This window comes from Aspergillus bombycis, assembly GCF_001792695.1.
Source record: "Aspergillus bombycis strain NRRL26010 chromosome Unknown contig00190, whole genome shotgun sequence".
In the NCBI taxonomy this organism is placed as follows: Eukaryota; Fungi; Ascomycota; class Eurotiomycetes; order Eurotiales; family Aspergillaceae; genus Aspergillus; species Aspergillus bombycis.
The window spans coordinates 21,889-39,667 of record NW_019170192.1 but is presented as its reverse complement, the minus strand read 5'-3'; the positions used below and the strand labels follow the sequence as shown (position 1 = coordinate 39,667).

The window sequence follows — 17,779 nt, the reverse complement described above, 5'->3', positions numbered from 1 at the left end:
ATGCTTGGGTTCCCTTTAGGGGTCATCGTTTTTTTCTTTTTTTCTTCGTTTTTTATTTTTTTTTTGGTTTTGGGGGGAAAAAAAGATTTTGTAGAGAACCAACCGGAATTGTACGAAAAAAAAAAAAAAAAAAAAAAAGGACACTAAACCTGTACGGTGGAACATGGCGGAACCCACGTTACAAGCGCGGAAGGCGGAGCTTCTTCTGCTTCCTTTCGAATTTAGACTCCGTGGATCAACTTCCGCCATCGTCCAATGATTGATGCACGTGGCGGCAGAATCCAGCAGATCCCCCACCACCGCCTTCTGCATGAAGTTTCCCCCCAGTTTTCGCTTCTGCCAATCATTGTCCCTCCCATTGCACACGCCCACTGAGACGGCCGTGTCGTCTAATGCTTTCTCTGCTTTCGCCGGCATCCGGCACGACTTCTTACTCCAAGAGGGAAAAATTAGTCCGGTGATGTTGATCTGGATGCACATGAGACCCATCGTCAGTTCCCTGGGTGTTCAAAGGTATCCGTGCTCTGACCTCCGCTGAGATTGGAGATGTCATAGTCATGGGAGCTTATTCCACCGAGCCATACGTGACAGTGTGATCTAAATTCATTGATTGGGTCAAGTTGATATTATTAGGCACCTCCTTTTCCTCTGTACGGTTTGAGACACCCAGATTACCCGTGCACGATCCCGTGCCCGTGGTTACCCTTGCGTCATGTATGTACAAAGGTCGAAGGACTACGACTGCATGGATGGACACTTGTACAACAAAACGATCCCGATCTTGACCAACGTAATGGGAGGTTCCCAATCCAGTATCTGCTCGTGCCGTCTTCTGCCTATTCTGGCGAGGGTCACACCTACCAAGAAACCAAGTCTCCTCCATCTTGCATGCCAAGGGAAAGAATGAACCCAAGGCCCGGCTTTCATGAACACAAATTCACGACTGAGACTGGGACACATACTCGCTGACGGGCCGGTACCTACTCGTGGACAAAGTCTATCTCATTTTTAGCCTGACTGGTGGATAAGCCACCTGCATGGCATCTTGGCACCGGTCCGGGGTCTAGCAACCAGTCAGAACGCCCGCTGCGACCACGTTCCCCGTGGCACGCTGATAAGTGCGGAGAGCCCTGGTTAGATATGATTACGGAGTACTAGCACTAGTCCTCTGATCGCGAAGTGGACCCTCTCCCTTTGCTTTGGTCAAAGTGAACGGGACTGCATTCTGATACCAGACCACATGGTCAGTTCTCCCCTTGCGGCTTGTTCACAACGGATATGACGGAGATTACCCAGCTCTGCTGGTCCTGCCGCTTCGAGGAAGAGTTCCATGGCTTCATCCAGTGTCAATCCTACCATCAAACCAATCAGCAGGAAGGAACCAATATGTCCGTGTCATCATAAGGAAGCAGAAGACTGAGCGCCTACTCGTACTCGACATCCCTAACCCCTAATGGCTACTGGACCAGTCATGTCAATCGAACCTCTCCTGCTTGATAGTGGATCTATGCCTCCGTTCTATTTTGACACATTCTTGCTGATCCAAATAATCATATAGTTCCGTTTGATCAAACACATGCGTCGATGCCCTTGAAACATTGGCTCCTTCACGTCCCACTCATCTGAATCCCCCTGGCCTGATACCCTGCTTACATGGTAGCTCGCTCGAGCCCGGTGAAAAAAAAAAAAAAAAAAGACCGCAAGCAACTACTGTATCATAATCATTCCATGGGCTTCGGAGTAACGAACAAGAAACGCTGACTATCAAATCCTTCGTCGATAATCTAATTAGGTTGCGCCACCTCAGGTCGCCCATCGCCATGGCTTCTTGGACAAATCTTAGCGAGGCTTAACCCTCTGGTCTGTTGCTTAGCTGAGGATGATGAACAGCCAACGGCAGCCAAGAACAGGATCAGAAGGGCTCACAAATGAAACGCATTGGAAGGCAGCCTTGCCAGGCGAGTATCATTACATGACTCTCGGTCGAAGCCTCCAGTTCATGCTTCGGCCACTCCGATCCCCCGATCGTTCATTTCGCAGCTCATCATTTCCCATCTCTTTCTTTGCCCCTTTTCCCGTTAACCTTTCCACCCTGCAGCTAATAGTGAAGAGGCACCAACGAGGTCCAGTCCACGTACCCATGTGCTATCCTTCCACCAATGGCTCGCCGCCGTGCTGCACCCTTTCCATTCTAGAAGCTCCTTGCATGTCATCTGGTACCCGAACGCATCAGGCAGATTCCAGACCCGGACGCTTATATCCGCTGAAACCTTCTGCATATTCCATACTGCCCCCAACATACGTGGCCAGACCCCCCATGTGGCGCAAACCTTACACGCCAAGGGAATGTAAATGATGAGGACGCTAGCCGTACCCGAGATTCCGAGACGCAGCCAGAAAATAGCGCTCTGAGGGCCCTGATCACCCCTAGTTCATGCAAAACAGGCGTTGACTCCGTGTGCTTAACGCGGCTAATTTGATTCGATGTAGTGACTCCCCTTACAGACCTACTATTGCCTGTTTTACACTATTCCGGTAAAAGGCCCGGTCAGGAGACACCAAAAATCTGTTTCCCATTAGAAATTGCCATCCTAGTCATTAAGAACTGATCCTTAGCGAGAACCACTAGTAGTTCTATAATCAAGCCACCTCTACATGTAGGAGGGTTACATTGTCAGGTGATACAACCGTTTGTCAGACAGCCATCATATCATTCTTATAAATACCCGCATGCGCCCTTGCGTAACGGGGCAGCTATATCAAGCAGAACTATGCATACACCCACCCGAAACCACGCTTATATACATCGGTAGCTGGCACAAACAAGTTAGTAGTCTCTTGCTTTTGCTTCCAATCGCAGAACTCCCAACCTAGATCGAGTAATCGGTCCCATGCCATCCGACACGTTCTCGTAACTCCATCCAAGCCCTGGGATATGTACGCGAGTCGATCGCAGGAGGCAGAAGTCTTTTTCATTTATCTCTTTCTTATATAGGCATCTACCCTACTGTGCAGGTTCTCCGGTGGTGCTACCACTTTTCAATGATTTTTATAGAACAGAAATCACGGCGGATTGAGTATACCGTAATGATACAGCGTAGCCCTAGTCTAGTATCCCGCCATGAGTAGCCATGGACAGGCCACAACGCCAGCGTCATGTTGTATTATCTAGGAGGAGTCTGAGCCGACTTGCCGGCGCTAGACTGTAATGCTAGAGCCAGGGCTTTGACCCGGGTGATACGTATGAGTGAGGATTTGTTTTCTTTTGCCTATTCACGGTTGTAAGGAACGGTATCGCAGGTGACTGCATTTGTCTTTAAGGTGTAACTACGTAGTATACTGCATCTGATATCGTTGTCAAGTTTCCTCCTTCTGACCTTTCTGCAGAAGCAGGTAGAGACTAGCAGAAGAGCCGATGGTTGCTAATTTCTAGATACGTGGGAGCCAAGGCTATGCGAGTAGCAGCCTATTTTGCAAGCTTTAAGATGGTAGTCTAAGTAGCCACTGAGTTTCAGAACTCATTGGTACGTCAAAGGTGGAGCCAAAGGCGACAACGAACTACAATACCGCCCATAGGGGGCTCCGGCAATCTAAGTTGGAAGAAGGTCTGACTAGTGTGATTCACCTAGAAGCTCAATGTAAACGTACTGCTCTTCTTCGTCACATCTGTGCCATTGGTTTGGGTGATCTACACACGAAATGCATAATATAATGCTGATACAGGATACTAATTAGAAGCCTGTACCCCACACGAGCACTGCCAATTCTGACGAGTCTGCTCGGCTCATGATCGGGTATACTATGACAATATGCAGCAGGTGGGCTCCATAAGAGTCGAGATAAAGCTTCAGAGAGTCGACACGTCTCAGAAGTGTGACCGGCCTTTAGATGCTCGTCTGGATTCAGCGCATCGGCTATGCAAGCACATAGCATGAGCCTGGGGTAATCGTAAATATGGCTGCCTATGGTATGATGACGCGGTAAATTGTACCATCGGTGGTTGGCACTCTGATGCCTCTCTATGACTTGTCCTCCCCTGTGATTTATCGAGCTGGCGAATGGGCTGTTGAGACACACAGATCACAGACATTGCCATGCCTCCATGGCATCATGATACAGAATAGTGGATTTTAGTCATTCTCCATGGATCTATCACGGAGCTGCATATGTTTTGTTATACAAAGAGGCATGCACAGTGAGCTCCGCTATATCAAACTCTATAGGCGAGAGACTATACAGGAAAGGCATCACGCGAGGCTCTCCGACGAGCACCAAATCCACGCATCAATATTTCTATATATGGAATACACCCGGAGAATTGCACACAAGATCTGCCAACTACAACAATACCGAAGAAAAGCGAGAGCTCCACACTGCCCAGAAAAACAATCTGCAGTAATAATAATAACAATATCATACACCACACGTGAACAAGCACATCTACCTAAAAACTCTACCTCTGTAACTGATGCCTAGCCGATTCTTCTATTCTTGGCTAGGAAACATAGCTCCATATACCCAGCCAACGCCGATAGATCTACAGATGACGACGCCTGCAAGAAACACCCAGCATAGGCATCAACATACCCGATCGACCGCCATTCTATCTCAACCTCGACGAGTCTGCCTTGGCGTAAGGGGCTCCGCCACGCCCGCCAACGCAAACCCAGCGGGCTATTTATGTTCTTCAGCAAGAGCCGACGCTGCATCTCGGAGATTCAGTCCCATCTCGGTAATGGCCCGGGGGAAACTGCTGCCTAAAGTTCAGACGTGTCGTGGGAAGCAGCTTTAACTTTGGGTATCGTGCATCTTGCAGATCGGCCAAGAGCCGACTGCTTGCTTGATACGCGGCTTGGGATTTGCTTTTGCTTTTGCTTTTGACAGGCGATGTTTGTGTACTTGTGATATATCACAAATAGCTATGCTAGTGATAATGGCTGTGTCTCATGTTTTCTTGGGAGGGAGTGTTGGGAGAATTTCACCGCTGGGGGCTGTATAGGTTATCTTGCTACAGTTGCTATTTTTGGAACTGGGTGACTGAAGTTGGATTTGGCATTGTTTTTCTGAGAGTGCTGATGTGCCTTCGGACACTATGGCTGCGAGACACCTTTGGAAAAGATGATTTTGAGAGCTATAGGAAATAATTGAGCAAGGATGTTTGCAATCACCGTCCGTCAAAGTTGATAGCAAAATCTCCATCAAGCACACCAACACCGATGAGATGCAAGAGCTTGGCAGTTTCCAAGGCTGTCGAACCACGGATAGAGGTTAAAAGAACAATCAAATCATTAGGACCTAGAAAATACGGAGTACTTCGACTCTCATCCCGATATGATCTTCTCAATTACGGATTGCTATGGCCTTAGAGGGTTGGATATAGAGATATAAGAGGAAGCAAGCAGCTTACGACGCCATATCGAGAAGTGAGCAAAGGTTGTATGTACCAAGAAACTGCGTGAGAGTGCGGACTACAAGCTTTTCAATATCACTACAGCCAACTTTGAGATCCAGCGGCTTCAGTATATGTATCTAGTTCCTCGGGCTTGAACGGTTAAAATGCAAGATCCCAGCCGGAGCTGTTTCTAGAACAGAAGACCGTATTTAACTATACGAATGTATCACTCAATCAGAATTCCATGAAACAGATCCAGTACGCTACTGCCCTTCCGTGACGGGCATCGATCCTTTCCTGTTCTTTAGAGCGAATACTTGAAAACGTGTTGTTGCATTCAAGCACTGGCAGTGCTGAAAGCACGTTTGTACTCTTAGTAGCTTTGCCGGAAGAATCCTAAAGCAGAAGATATGTTTACTATAGCTATCTGACGTAGGTCGATACCTTCCTGCTGTTGCATAATTTACCTAGCCAGCGTTCGCAGATGTTGAAGAACTACAGACTCTTCCTTTCATATGCCCTGGGCCTGACTTCATGTGTAGAAGACGCAGGACAATGTCATTAGACACAGCGTAATCAACAGTTGTTGAGTTATCTGCTGGCACTACTTTAGTTAACTATCTGTTCTTTTTTTACTCAATGCCTGGGCTTTTACTATATGATACTATTGAATTCTGGTTCTTAATTCTTCAGTAGATGGAGATGCCGTTATAGCATTGATTGATTTTGTCTACTCTGGAGTTCCTTTTTCCTTTTATCTAATTTATAGTCTCTGTTTGTAAGGGTGCGTGGATGAAGCATGATCAGGCACATATATGATGACTGTCAGTCGTTACAATAACTTCATCAAAAGTAAAAGAAAGGGATAGAAGGTAAAAGCCTCAGAGGAAAAAAGCATAGAAACGGTCAAAGTCCCCCCATTCGTACGGTTTCGTCACTTCATGCACTAGTATACAACCGCGTGAACGTCTAGAGCAGATTTCTGTTGGTCAATACGGAGCTCCAGAAACCCCTATACCATGCGCTACAGACGGCTACAAACGTTTAGCTGAAGGCTCACAGTCGGAGAACGAGACGTTGTTCAGAACCCTAGATGAACCATTGTCTATGAACTAGTGATGTCAATTGACATTGATGCCTTAGAAAAAGGGATTGCCCGAACAATCCTAGTGCATACCCAGCCCGGAGAGTAAAGGAAAAAGGAAAATGAAGATGAAGAAGATAAGGTAGTGAAAAACAACAAAATCGCTAAGAAACGATCTAAATCAGAGCTGCTAAACAGATGCCATTGACTCCTTGTGTGAGAAAAGGAGGAAAGACTACAGCACATACCAGACTGCGGTTTCAGCTTGAAACTACTCGTTGATACTGCAAAATCGAAGTTGCTTATTCGGGAATGCTGCCGAAGGATGGGTCCCGAACACTGCCGCCAGCATCTCCAAGACCAGCAACCGGACGATTGTAAGACCAGCCTTCAAACTGCTGCTGCATAGTCTGGGACAAAACGGGCCCATCCACGTATGAGTCTTGAGGTGCTTCGGATGTAAACTCCCGGTCGAAGTTGGCGGTGTCACGCGCGTCAACCTACTCGAGTCAGCTACAATCTAGATGCAGAGGGACAGCGCCATGATTCTATCACATACCACGTTGGGACGGAAGCTTGGTTCGTACTTCCGCTGGAGCAGCTTACGCCAATCAATGTTGGCAAAGAAATGATGGGACTTAATCTCCGCAGCACCGTTGGCACCCAGTCGACGCTGGGGGTCGCGGTCAAGCAGTCGTGTCAGAAGGTCCCGTGCAGCGGGGGGTACAATGTCCGTGCTGGGGAAAGTCAGGGGCTCCTGCAAAATCTTTCGGTACATGTCGTTGGTATTTTCATCGTAGAATGGAGGAAGACCTGTCAACATCTCATACAGGAGGACACCCAGCGTCCACCAGTCAACAGTCTTGGTATATCCGTTGCCCAATAGCAACTCAGGTGCAAGATATTCAGGGGTTCCACAGAAGGCTATCGAGAACGTTAACGAAGTCAAACGGGGTTGCAGATATGTAAGGTGACTTACTGTTCGTCCGATCTTCATCCTTCATGTCTAACTTGCATAGACCAAAGTCACAAAGAGCAATGTGCCCTGTGTAGTCGAGGAGAATATTTTCCGGCTTGAGATCACGGTAGATGACCTTGAAGCCATGCAGACACTCCAATGCGCAAAGCAGCTCAGCCGTGTAGAAACGGGCACGGTTGATATCGAAACGCTGCTCTCTTTGGAGGTGGTGGAATAACTCTCCACCGTTTACGAAGGCAAGAACGAAATACAATTTTTCTGGAGACTGGAAGGAAAATTTCAAGGGGACGATGAAGGGATTATTGATCTGTGCAAGCACCGATCTCTCGGCGAGAGTGTGCGTGACTTCCGATCGTGAAATGATGTGAGCCTTACGGATAGTCTTGAGGGCATAGATACGACCAGTATCTTTCTTCATGACCTGCATGACCTTGCCGAAACTACCTTTACCCACGACCTTCAACAACTCGAAGTCCTCCAACTTCAGGCTTTGCTGCTTGTTCTCGACGAATTTAACACCAATCTTGATCGATCCGGTACCGAATTGAAGCTCCAGCCATTCTGCGCCCAACTGGCCCAAATGGCGCTCCTGGGCTGCGTGGGCAGCAGCCGCTTTCTGGTTGTCCTTCTTGCTGAGTTTGGGATCCTCCACAAACTGTTGGGCTTCTTCGAAGCGCGGGTGTACCTTGACGGCACCGAGGAAGATATCCTCACTCCGGCCGGCACCGGGCCGAGCGGCCGGGTTTCGGAGATAGAGCTGAACGTTCAATTCCGTCTTACGGGACACATCAAACTTGAAGGCGGTGTTGTCTCCGGCCCAAAGGGGGTTCTCGGGCGACCCTGAAACTGCGTCGACAAAAACCTGGTTCTTCTCGAAATCTAACAGAGCGTAGGGAAGATATTTTGTCGAATACCGACCGTGGATTGTGGGCGCAGCATTGATACCTCCGCTAGTCGACTGAGGACGGCCACTATGGACGAATGATGCAGCCTGGCCATGAGTGGAGTGGGAGGACGAAGAGCTCGGGCGCATAGCATAGTTGTTTTGGAAATGCGAATTGAAGATCTGTTGGTATTGCGGGGAAAGAGCGAAATCCCGGCCTTCGTGGAGGGTGACGATCAGGATACCGGGCTTGACGGGAGCCACGGGAGGCGATACGAGAGATTCCGAGGCACCTTCTCACATGTTAGGACGTGCTCGTGATAACCGAGAGACATAAGCTACATACTGATTCCATTGATGTTTGACGTGGAAATAGTCGGAGTCGGAGCCTGCGAAACCACGGGAGTCTCTTCGCCGGACTCGCCCTTAATAGTGGATGTAGATGAGGACCGGGTAAAGGTTTGCGTCAAAGGAGCAAGGTGGGTTTCCTTTAATTCTATATGAAGTGGGTTAGATAGAGGTCAACTTGCAGAATGGACCGAATTGATGCTATATATAGAAAGTAAGGGACATACTTTTGGTGAGTTTCCAAGACATTGTGACGGGAGGTTTATGATATCCAGGATAAAGATGAGAGAGGAAACGGAATGCAGTAGGATCTTGATCAAGTTTGTTACGGACTAAATATAAAAAAAAAAAAAAATAGGGAGGGAATGAAACAAAAAGGAGGTCGTTCTTAGTACCCCAGAGGGTTGGTGCAGTGACCGAGATGCGGTACCGCCACAGCCACAGCGGTCAGAAACACACAGAGAAGGAAACCTGAGGGGGATCAGGGAGCTGAGATCCAGAGATAAGGAAGATGATCGGAGACTGTACAGGGGGAAGTTAAGAAGGAGGGGAACAACCACAACAATAATAACCAGGGCCGGAACAAATTCCAACAACGACCCAGGTAAAAAAAAAAAAAAAAAACACAAGCAAGATGGATTGTCTAAACGATGAAAAGGGAACAAACACAGATCGAGGGGAAAAGTGGCAGAAGGGGGCACGGGAGAGGAGGGGGGCAAAATCACCCGCCATCATTGGGTCAGGAACATGGCTGCCTGGGTCCATGCATTGGCAGCCTGAGGCATCAGTGCCCCTGGGGCGGTGCAGATCCCTGAAGATTCAGGCTTCCAAGCCCACTAGCCCCGATGGCTAAGCCACTTTGCCCGCCCGGGATCTGGCGATGCCGGTATGTACCGAAGCTAACTGCAACTTCAGCTCCCAATAGAGACCAGCCAGCGCATCGTGACTAGGAAGTGACCTAACCCGCTTGATTGACATATCTCTCGTCCCGAGTATTTCGTTCTTGACTGGCCAGTTGACCGCCCGCTCACCTGACTGATCCCCACTTCACTGCGGAGATCTCCCTTCGCGTTCCCCGACTTCCCCATCTGGACCATCTCACACTTGATCGGATCGCTCCATATCAGCCCTCTGTCACCACGAGAGGGCGCGGAATCTAGTCGAAACGGCTCAGGATACAGTGGAGGATGAAAGGGACTCACAATCGATGGGCGTAATACGGAAGAAGACCGCCTCGCGCGGCACAGAAGCTGGGACCAAGTACCATTGCGATATCTGTTCGGTGGACGTGACTGCAACGGTATGGAGGCACCGATGTCAATGGAACTACACGGGTTATATCTAACTGCAGTGTAACAGGTTCGTGTATCGTGCGCCCACCCCGCCTGCCATGAGTACGATCTCTGCGTTCCTTGTTTTGCCGCCGGAGAGAAATCCAAGAACCACGACCCATCCTCACATCCGTTCCAGGTGATTGAACAGAATTCGGTTCCGATCTTCCAGGAAGATTGGGGAGCGGATGAGGAACTTTTGCTGTTGGAAGGCGCGGATATTTATGGGTTGGGGTCATGGGCCGATATCGCAGATCATATCGGTGGTTACCGAACTAAGGAGGAAGTACGAGATCACTATACCAGCACATATATAGACAGCCCGAATTTCCCATTACCCGAACGCGCCGATCCGGACGATACGCGACTGTCCGACTCGATCTCCAAGGAAGAGTTCCAGTCCGGCAAGAAGCATCGCATTGAGGAGCGCAAGGAGGCGGCTAAGGCGGCCCCTCCGACGACACCAAAACAAAAGCCGACTGCCAGTGTTCCGGCTTGTCACGAAGTACAAGGCTATATGCCTGGTCGTCTTGAATTTGAGACGGAATTCATGAACGATGCGGAAGAGGCTGTCCAACATATGACGTTCGAACCGGGCGCAGGTGAAACGGCCAACGGTGAAACTGACGCCGAAATGGAGCTGAAGATGACGGTAGTCGACATCTACAACTCGCGTCTGACCGCCCGAACGGAGCGCAAGAAAGTTCTGTTCGAGCACAATCTACTTGAATACCGCAAGAACACAGCATTGGAGAAGAAGCGCACTAAGGAGGAAAGGGATCTACTAAACAAAGCGAAACCGTTTGCTCGAATGATGAACCATGATGACTTTGAGGAGTTCAACAAAGGCTTAGAGTACGAGCACAATCTACGGTTAGCCATCACGCAACTACAGGAATGGCGACAAATGGGGATTGGAGACCTTATCGGTGGAGAAAAATACGAGCAAGAGAAACAGCAACGCGCCCAGAGACTCGTGCCACAAGGGTCCTTTGATCGGTTCGCCAGCACACGACCGAAGCAGTCACAGCAGCCCGAGGGTCCCACTGCGGCCAGTCAGCTGACCACACCAGAGCTCCCATTGCGGTTACAAAAGGCATCCGGCGCAAATAAGGCACTGGAGCCGGTTAACCAACCGATGAACGACTTTGACCGAGCATTTGCCAGCAACGGAGACGGTCCCACGACGCCGCAGCCAGCCAAGACGAAGTTCGTAGTCCAACCGCTCAACGGGGTCATTCCATGGAAACTAGAGAACGACGGCGCACCGGACCTTCATCTCTTAACCAAGGAGGAGGTGGAAGTATGCAACGTACTGCACGTCCAGCCCAAGCCTTATCTAGTAATCAAGGAGACCCTCCTCAAGGAGGCAATGAAGCAGGGAGGAAGCTTGAAAAAGAAGGACGCGCGAACAATCTGCAAGGTAGCACCCACCCCCTAGAAAACGAAGATGAATAGATTAACTCATCGACCCATACATAGATCGACGCGACTAAAACGGGCCGAATTTACGATTTTATGGTGCACAGCGGCTGGATCAACAAGGCATAGTCTGATTGATGAATGAGTCGACAGTTTTATATCCAGGGTGTCAATGGAACGGAGTTGGGCGTTGCCGGGGGGTGTATATGTGTAGAGCATACCTACAAAGGCTTGAAGCGGGCTTATTTTTTACCCTTGTCATCGAGAACTAATTTTGAATACACAAACATACACACACACACACACACACACACACATTGTAGATAACACTCTGGGCACTCGAAAGGAGTACATACCTTCATGACCCATCTCCCAGCATCCGCAGTTGTCAATACTAGCCAAAACAACTACTAGTCTCAAAACTAAGCAACTCGCCAACTCCACATAAATAATCACAAAAATAACCTTCTCCGCATTTCGGCCCTCGGCAACGCCTCCCCATCATACTAAACCAACAACACCCAAGATAAATAAAGGCCACGACAACCCAGAACCCCAGTAAACAATAGCCCCCCTGCAGAAACCCAGCTCGAATCAACAAACGAACTCCAAATACCAAAAGAAAAGAAAGGAAGAAACAATGTCTTTCAAAACCCCACCCCCAACCCCACAACACGCCAAAGTGACGTTCCCCACCCCAAACGTCCTGCAAGTGACGCTCTCACGACCCAAGGACCTAAACTGCATAAACACAGCCGGCCACCATGAGCTGCACGAGCTCTGGGAATGGATGGACGAGGAGCCGAGTATCAGGGTTGGGGTGTTGACGGGGGAAGGGCGGGCGTTTTGTGCTGGGGCGGATTTAAAGGGTATGTCATTACGTTATCTCAGTATTTAGCCTTTGATATATGTAGTATATACATATATACATACGGAAACCTCCATTGCTATCATTGGTGGGTTCTGGTCAGAGATGAGACATGTACTAATGGAGTTAAATAGAATGGAACAACCAAGTGAATAGCGCCGAGGGTGCGAAGCGACAACAGCCGTCGTCGGGATTCGGGGGTCTTTCCCGCCGGAGTGGGAAGAAGCCTATTATTTGTGCGGTGAATGGGCTTTGTCTGGGTGGTGGGTGTGAGATGATTGTCAATGCGGATCTGGTGATTGCGAGTGAGAAGGCCTTTTTCGGGTTTCCCGAAGTTCAGCGCGGAGTTGTTGCGATTGCGGGGGCGTTGCCGCGGGTGGTCCGGACCATCGGGCGACAGCGGGCGATGGAGATGGTCTTGACGGGGCGCCGGGTGATGGCGACCGAGGCGGAGAAGTGGGGGTTTGTCAACGAGGTGCTGCCCACGCCGGAGGAAGTGGTGACGCGGGCATTGGAGATCGCGGGCCAGATCGCGGCGAATAGTCCCGATGCGGTGATCGTCAGTCGGGAGGGTGTCAAGTTGGGTTGGGAGGGTGTTGGAGCCGAGGAGGGCAGTCGCTGGTTGATCGAAGGCTGGCAGAAGCGGTTAAATGAGGGCGAGAATATCAAAGAGGGATTGAGGGCGTTTGTGGAGAAGAGGAAACCCCAGTGGGCGGACAGTAAGTTATAGATGAACGACAGGTGTACATTTGCGAGGAATGCCTATACTACAGATGCCAACTACAAAGACCAAAGGATAATCTCATAATCATTAATCTCATTAGACTCTAATGCGCTGCACTAAGTCAATACAAATCATCATGTATGCTAACCCGAGATCCCATTGAATGCTTCCATTCGCGCCGTCCATATGTTCGCCGTATCCCATGCAGTTCATGCCCGGCCAGCGGACAGAACAATTTGATATCATATCAAATATCCCTCGGGCGATCCATATTGTGATGGACTCGGAACCCTTCGTTTGCTGGTAATAAAAAGGAGGGTGGTGGGGTGTAAAACGACCGGGGATCTCATCACTTATTTGGCGCCTTGCTGGACCGTGGAAACACGCTTCACCACATGAGAATAAAGTGGGTGGTCTTTCTCCAAACCGGTGAGTTGGGAGGTGGCGTCCTCGGCCGAGTTATCCTTCAGAATTTGAGCAAGCTCGGAACTCTCCTCATCGCCTGGGACGTCCTGGAAGCTAAGAGCCATCTCAATGGCGCCCAGCAGAGCATCGAACGTCTTGCCACGCTCTGCAAGCTGCGAGGCAGGCCCAATGAAGCGTTCCTTGCGAGACAGTTTGCGAAGAGGAGCACGTCCCACACGGTCAACGTTGTCCTCGAGATACGGGTTGGAAATACGGCTGACGATCTTGTCAACGTACTCCTTCTGCTCCTGCTCTGAGATCTCATGCTTGTCTGTAATGAGAGAGGCAGTCTCCTCGAGCACCTTGTGCACAGTCTCGCGGATCTCTGGGTCTTCGAGGGCCTCAGCGATCATCTTCTTGCCACGTTTGTGGGCATAGTAAGCCGTGGTAGCATGACCGGTGTTGACGGTGAAGAGCTTGCGTTCAATGTAAGGTTCGAGGTGGTCCACCCAGTGGATGGCAGGGATGTCGGGATGGCCCCATTCGCCAAAAGGAGTCTGCTCCACGGCCCACTCGTAGAACTTCTCGATGCGAACATTGAGACCACTGTTCGGGGGCTGGTTGGGGACAATGCGGTCAATAGCCGAGTTGGCAAAGCGGGCACGCTCGGAGAGGGTCTCCAAACGGTCAGGGCTGGTGTGCTGCTTGATGTAGCCGTGCAAGGTATCCGTAGCACCGATAGCGTTCTCACAGGCGATCACCGCCACGGGCTTCTTTTCGGTGCGCGCATCAATACCCTTGGCAATGACTGGCGCGATAAACTTGAGGATGTTGGGGCCGACAGCACAGGTAACCACATCGGCCGATGCGATCTCCTGAACAACGTCGGCCTCATGCGTCTTCGAGTTGATAGCGCGATAGTTGGTGATGGTCTTGGTGCTTTCACCCTCTTCGCTGACCTCCGTGACATCGTACGACGGGGTCTGCTGCAAAGAGTTGATGACGCTATCCATGACATCAATGAAGACGACTTCATAGCCGGCAGCGTGGAGGAACTCAGCCACGAAGCCACGGCCAATGTTTCCACCGCCAAACTGGATAGCCTTTTTCCCCATGATGGATGGTTGACAGTTGTATCCTGAGGTTGGGTTTAACAGGGGGAATATGATGGTGATGATGAAGTAGGATGGGAGAGGGAGTATATGACAGGAGTAGCGGTAGTAGATATGTAGTAGATATGAGAGAAAGGCGGATAGGGTATCAGAAAGAGATGTTGAAGTAGGAGAAGTGATTGTTGTTGTTGTTGATGATGATGTTAATTTCTTGGGAAACCGAAGGAGGGGTAACGAGGGGTATATGTACTACAAACCATTTCACGATGGCGGACAAGAGAGGGGTGAATGAAAAGGGAAGGAATGATGCAGTGACACTTTGTATGGAACGGCAAAGAAACGAAACTCTGGGCGAGAATGGAACCCCTACACGATGCGCATTCACGACTGGTGGAACTCGAGTGGGGAAGGGGGGAAATGTGCCTATGGGAATAGTATCAACTCAACACATGGGGACTAGGAACGCAGTCTTCCGGAGGGCTCAGACTCTTTTTCATTGCTGGGGGGGAATTGTGGCTATTCCCGTGCAAAAACAGGAAACGATGGGATTGGTTTTCGTCATTGGATTGGGTATTACTAGTAATTCGTTCCAGTCATCAATCCAACCAGCGGCTCTGAATTTCTGATCCGGACCATTCCGTGATCGTCCTGGCGATAGGGTCATGAATGGACTCGGTATCACGTTACGCAGGAACTGGCGACCCAATTGTCACCCGATCCTCTCTCTCTCTCTCTCTCTTTTTTACACAGGCAGTACTAACTTCCTAACGCTTGAACATGGTTCAGTCGGGGGTTACACGCCGCTAGGTGACCCTCAAACTACTAGTCGTACCTAGTAGCAACTCCCCTTTAGCCGAACGGGTTAATGCGCCTATTCTCAGTCTGTACTCCGTCCTCAGTCGTCGATGAAGTGAACCCCTGCTCATCCCCAAGTGGATTCCCCTGCACGACTTGAACTGAACGACCACTACTGCTACTAGTCTCTCCATCCCCCCCGCGAATAATACTGGTCAATTCCTCCCGATAATTTTCCTTTCCAGTCATGACAGCAACAGTCGTAGTCAACTTAACGTCATCATTTGACATCGTTGGAATCCATCGAGTGACCCACTATCAACGATACTGCGTACAATCGCAGGTATAGCGGAGGGAACCGGGTTGCCTCATTTGGCGAGACCTTCACGGGGTCCACTCGTGACGTCGCCATCCGCGGGAAGACCCAATTTTTTCCTCACACTATGACTATGATCTCAAGACCCCCTTCCCACTTGCCATGCTGCTATTGTATTGCGACAAAAGGTCCACTTCAAAATCAACGGAGAATCGTGGAATTTCTTCTATAGAACTGTCGAGGTTCGGTGGGGCTCTTATCGTTACGTTCAACATATATCCAACCAACATTGGGCTCCAACCCAACGTATTTGCACCAGAATCACTCCTCCCGATTCACTCCCTTTCCTTGGCTTTCTCTGGTCTTCTTTTTTTTTCCTGCTTTTCCTGCTTTAGTTAAGTTTTCCCTTTATGATAATTATTATTATTCTTCTTCTTCCTCTCCATTCCCGTTCCCTTCTTAGTCTCCCTTCTCGTTCGACCCAACCGAGTCCGAATCCTCGGCCACCGTTTTCGGTTCTGCCACCGGTTCATACTTGGCCGATCGGTTACGGTCCACCAGTACCGTCAGTAAACTGACAATGCCTCCCACCAGTAACAACCCAACGGCAGCCCATGTCATTCCTAAAAATTGATGGCCATACCTCGCCGTCACACCGGACTCTTTTCCGTGGCGGTTGATGAGGCTCACAAATTGTAGCGCAATGACCGTTGCAATAATGGACGGAATGCTGAACATCGTGAAACTGAGCTGTGGACCTCCTTCTTAGTACCGGACGGGGTCTAGAACGTCCAATGGAGCTTACCATGAGAGAAGAAGCTTCTACAACCGTCTGTCTCGGCCCTTTGGCGATCAAGAACCACAGTCGTTCGAACATCGCCAGTCCCGCTAACCCTATCCCAATACAGTAGAAGACGCCCATACTCTGGCTAGTAGCACCGAACGTGCGTAGATCATCGGTGATGGAACTCGGCCATCCCAGGCTGGATAATGAGGTGCTGTTGCCAGCATCTTGAGTTAACGCTTCTGTCGCATTGAAGGCGAACAGTAGCGACGGGGGTGAACATCCGGTCAAGTTTCGATTTTCTGCATGCAGGAATCCCTCACAGTAGGACATGACATATATTGAATAGAAGTCTCGCACCCCCGTGTCATTGCTTATACTCGTCGTATATATCTTCGACGGTCGTTCAGTCCCCGCTCATACAAGAGTGTGACAAAGGCGAACATACCGTGAAAACATCTGTATCTAATAAAAGGTTTGTCTTGGTTCCTGCAAAGAGGCATAGCATGCCCAGGATAAAGGCGATAAAGGCGGTTAGTGTGGGTAGTATGTTGCCCCAGTTGATCATCTTGCCGGTACTGTGCTGATCTTTGCGATAGTAATCACCGCTGTAAATCTCCGCTCTTGAACTCTATCACACAAAAGTCGTGGCATCGTGGCATATACATAGTCCTGAGCTGGAAATAATCCCCCGGTAGTCACCATTCTTCGAGATGGCAAACATTCATCCACACTTCGGTCGCTGAAGCAAGACATGCTCCGATCTCACGTTTCCTCGAGACACCGGTGCAGTCGACACTACGCTGCTAGTTAGTCGCATGTCGGAAAAAGAAGTTCAATGGATTTCATTGGCCGGATCGACCTCCATGACTTGCTGCAGGAATGTTCGGATATAGACGCCGGGTGGGTACTGTCGCATGCGATAGGCTCCAGCCGATCTGGAGAATGTATGCGCCAACGCCTGGTATGCTCGACTGTGAAGGTACGAGGACGCCCAGTCCTGGAAACCGGTTTCCCTATATACCAAGGGGTAGGAATCTCCCTGATGTCGTAATTTTGTTCTAGCCCTCCCCAACGTTTCCGTTCAGCCCGGAGATGCCATATCGCAATATTACTCTTGACTCGATGAATCGACGTCAACTCTTGCCTAAGATACTCATCCCCGGGTTTCCTGACTATGAAGAACTAGACTACTGTGTTACAGTTCCAATGGATTTGTACTTTCGAACGCTTCTCATTTGGTTCCCATAGAGCATTGCCTACACCCAAACGACCATTATATCCAATCTCAGTCAATCAATAAATTCATCGGGATCTGCCCAAGACACATATTAAT

At 49.6% G+C, this 17,779-nt stretch overlaps 5 protein-coding genes across 5 annotated transcripts; 2 read left to right on the top strand and 3 right to left on the bottom strand.

Annotated features, from left to right (window-relative positions):
* Nucleotides 1-6,778: 6,778 nt before the first annotated feature.
* On the bottom strand, nt 6,779-8,935 carry ABOM_011887 (serine/threonine-protein kinase; the record flags this gene model as incomplete). The annotated part of the gene is made up of 5 exons (XM_022539015.1): nt 6,779-6,976; nt 7,036-7,400; nt 7,456-8,631; nt 8,685-8,834; nt 8,914-8,935. 5 exons carry the CDS (start codon nt 8,933-8,935, stop codon nt 6,779-6,781), a joined length of 1,911 nt encoding a protein of 636 aa, XP_022383324.1.
* A 958-nt stretch (nt 8,936-9,893) lies between these two features.
* adaB (chromatin-binding transcription regulator ADA2) lies at nt 9,894-11,568 on the top strand (the record flags this gene model as incomplete). Its single annotated transcript, XM_022539014.1, has 3 exons — nt 9,894-9,986; nt 10,046-11,440; nt 11,500-11,568. 3 exons carry the CDS (start codon nt 9,894-9,896, stop codon nt 11,566-11,568), a joined length of 1,557 nt encoding a protein of 518 aa, XP_022383325.1.
* A 511-nt stretch (nt 11,569-12,079) lies between these two features.
* Nucleotides 12,080-13,037, top strand: ABOM_011885 (enoyl-CoA hydratase/isomerase family protein; the record flags this gene model as incomplete). The annotated part of the gene is made up of 2 exons (XM_022539013.1): nt 12,080-12,308; nt 12,442-13,037. The coding sequence occupies 2 exons, from the start codon at nt 12,080-12,082 to the stop codon at nt 13,035-13,037; spliced, it is 825 nt and encodes a 274-aa protein (XP_022383322.1).
* A 347-nt stretch (nt 13,038-13,384) lies between these two features.
* Nucleotides 13,385-14,551, bottom strand: ABOM_011884 (mannitol-1-phosphate 5-dehydrogenase; the record flags this gene model as incomplete). The annotated part of the gene is made up of 1 exon (XM_022539012.1): nt 13,385-14,551. The coding sequence occupies one exon, from the start codon at nt 14,549-14,551 to the stop codon at nt 13,385-13,387; it is 1,167 nt and encodes a 388-aa protein (XP_022383323.1).
* A 1,567-nt stretch (nt 14,552-16,118) lies between these two features.
* On the bottom strand, nt 16,119-17,011 carry ABOM_011883 (SUR7/PalI family protein; the record flags this gene model as incomplete). The annotated part of the gene is made up of 3 exons (XM_022539011.1): nt 16,119-16,409; nt 16,465-16,836; nt 16,892-17,011. 3 exons carry the CDS (start codon nt 17,009-17,011, stop codon nt 16,119-16,121), a joined length of 783 nt encoding a protein of 260 aa, XP_022383320.1.
* Nucleotides 17,012-17,779: the final 768 nt, after the last annotated feature.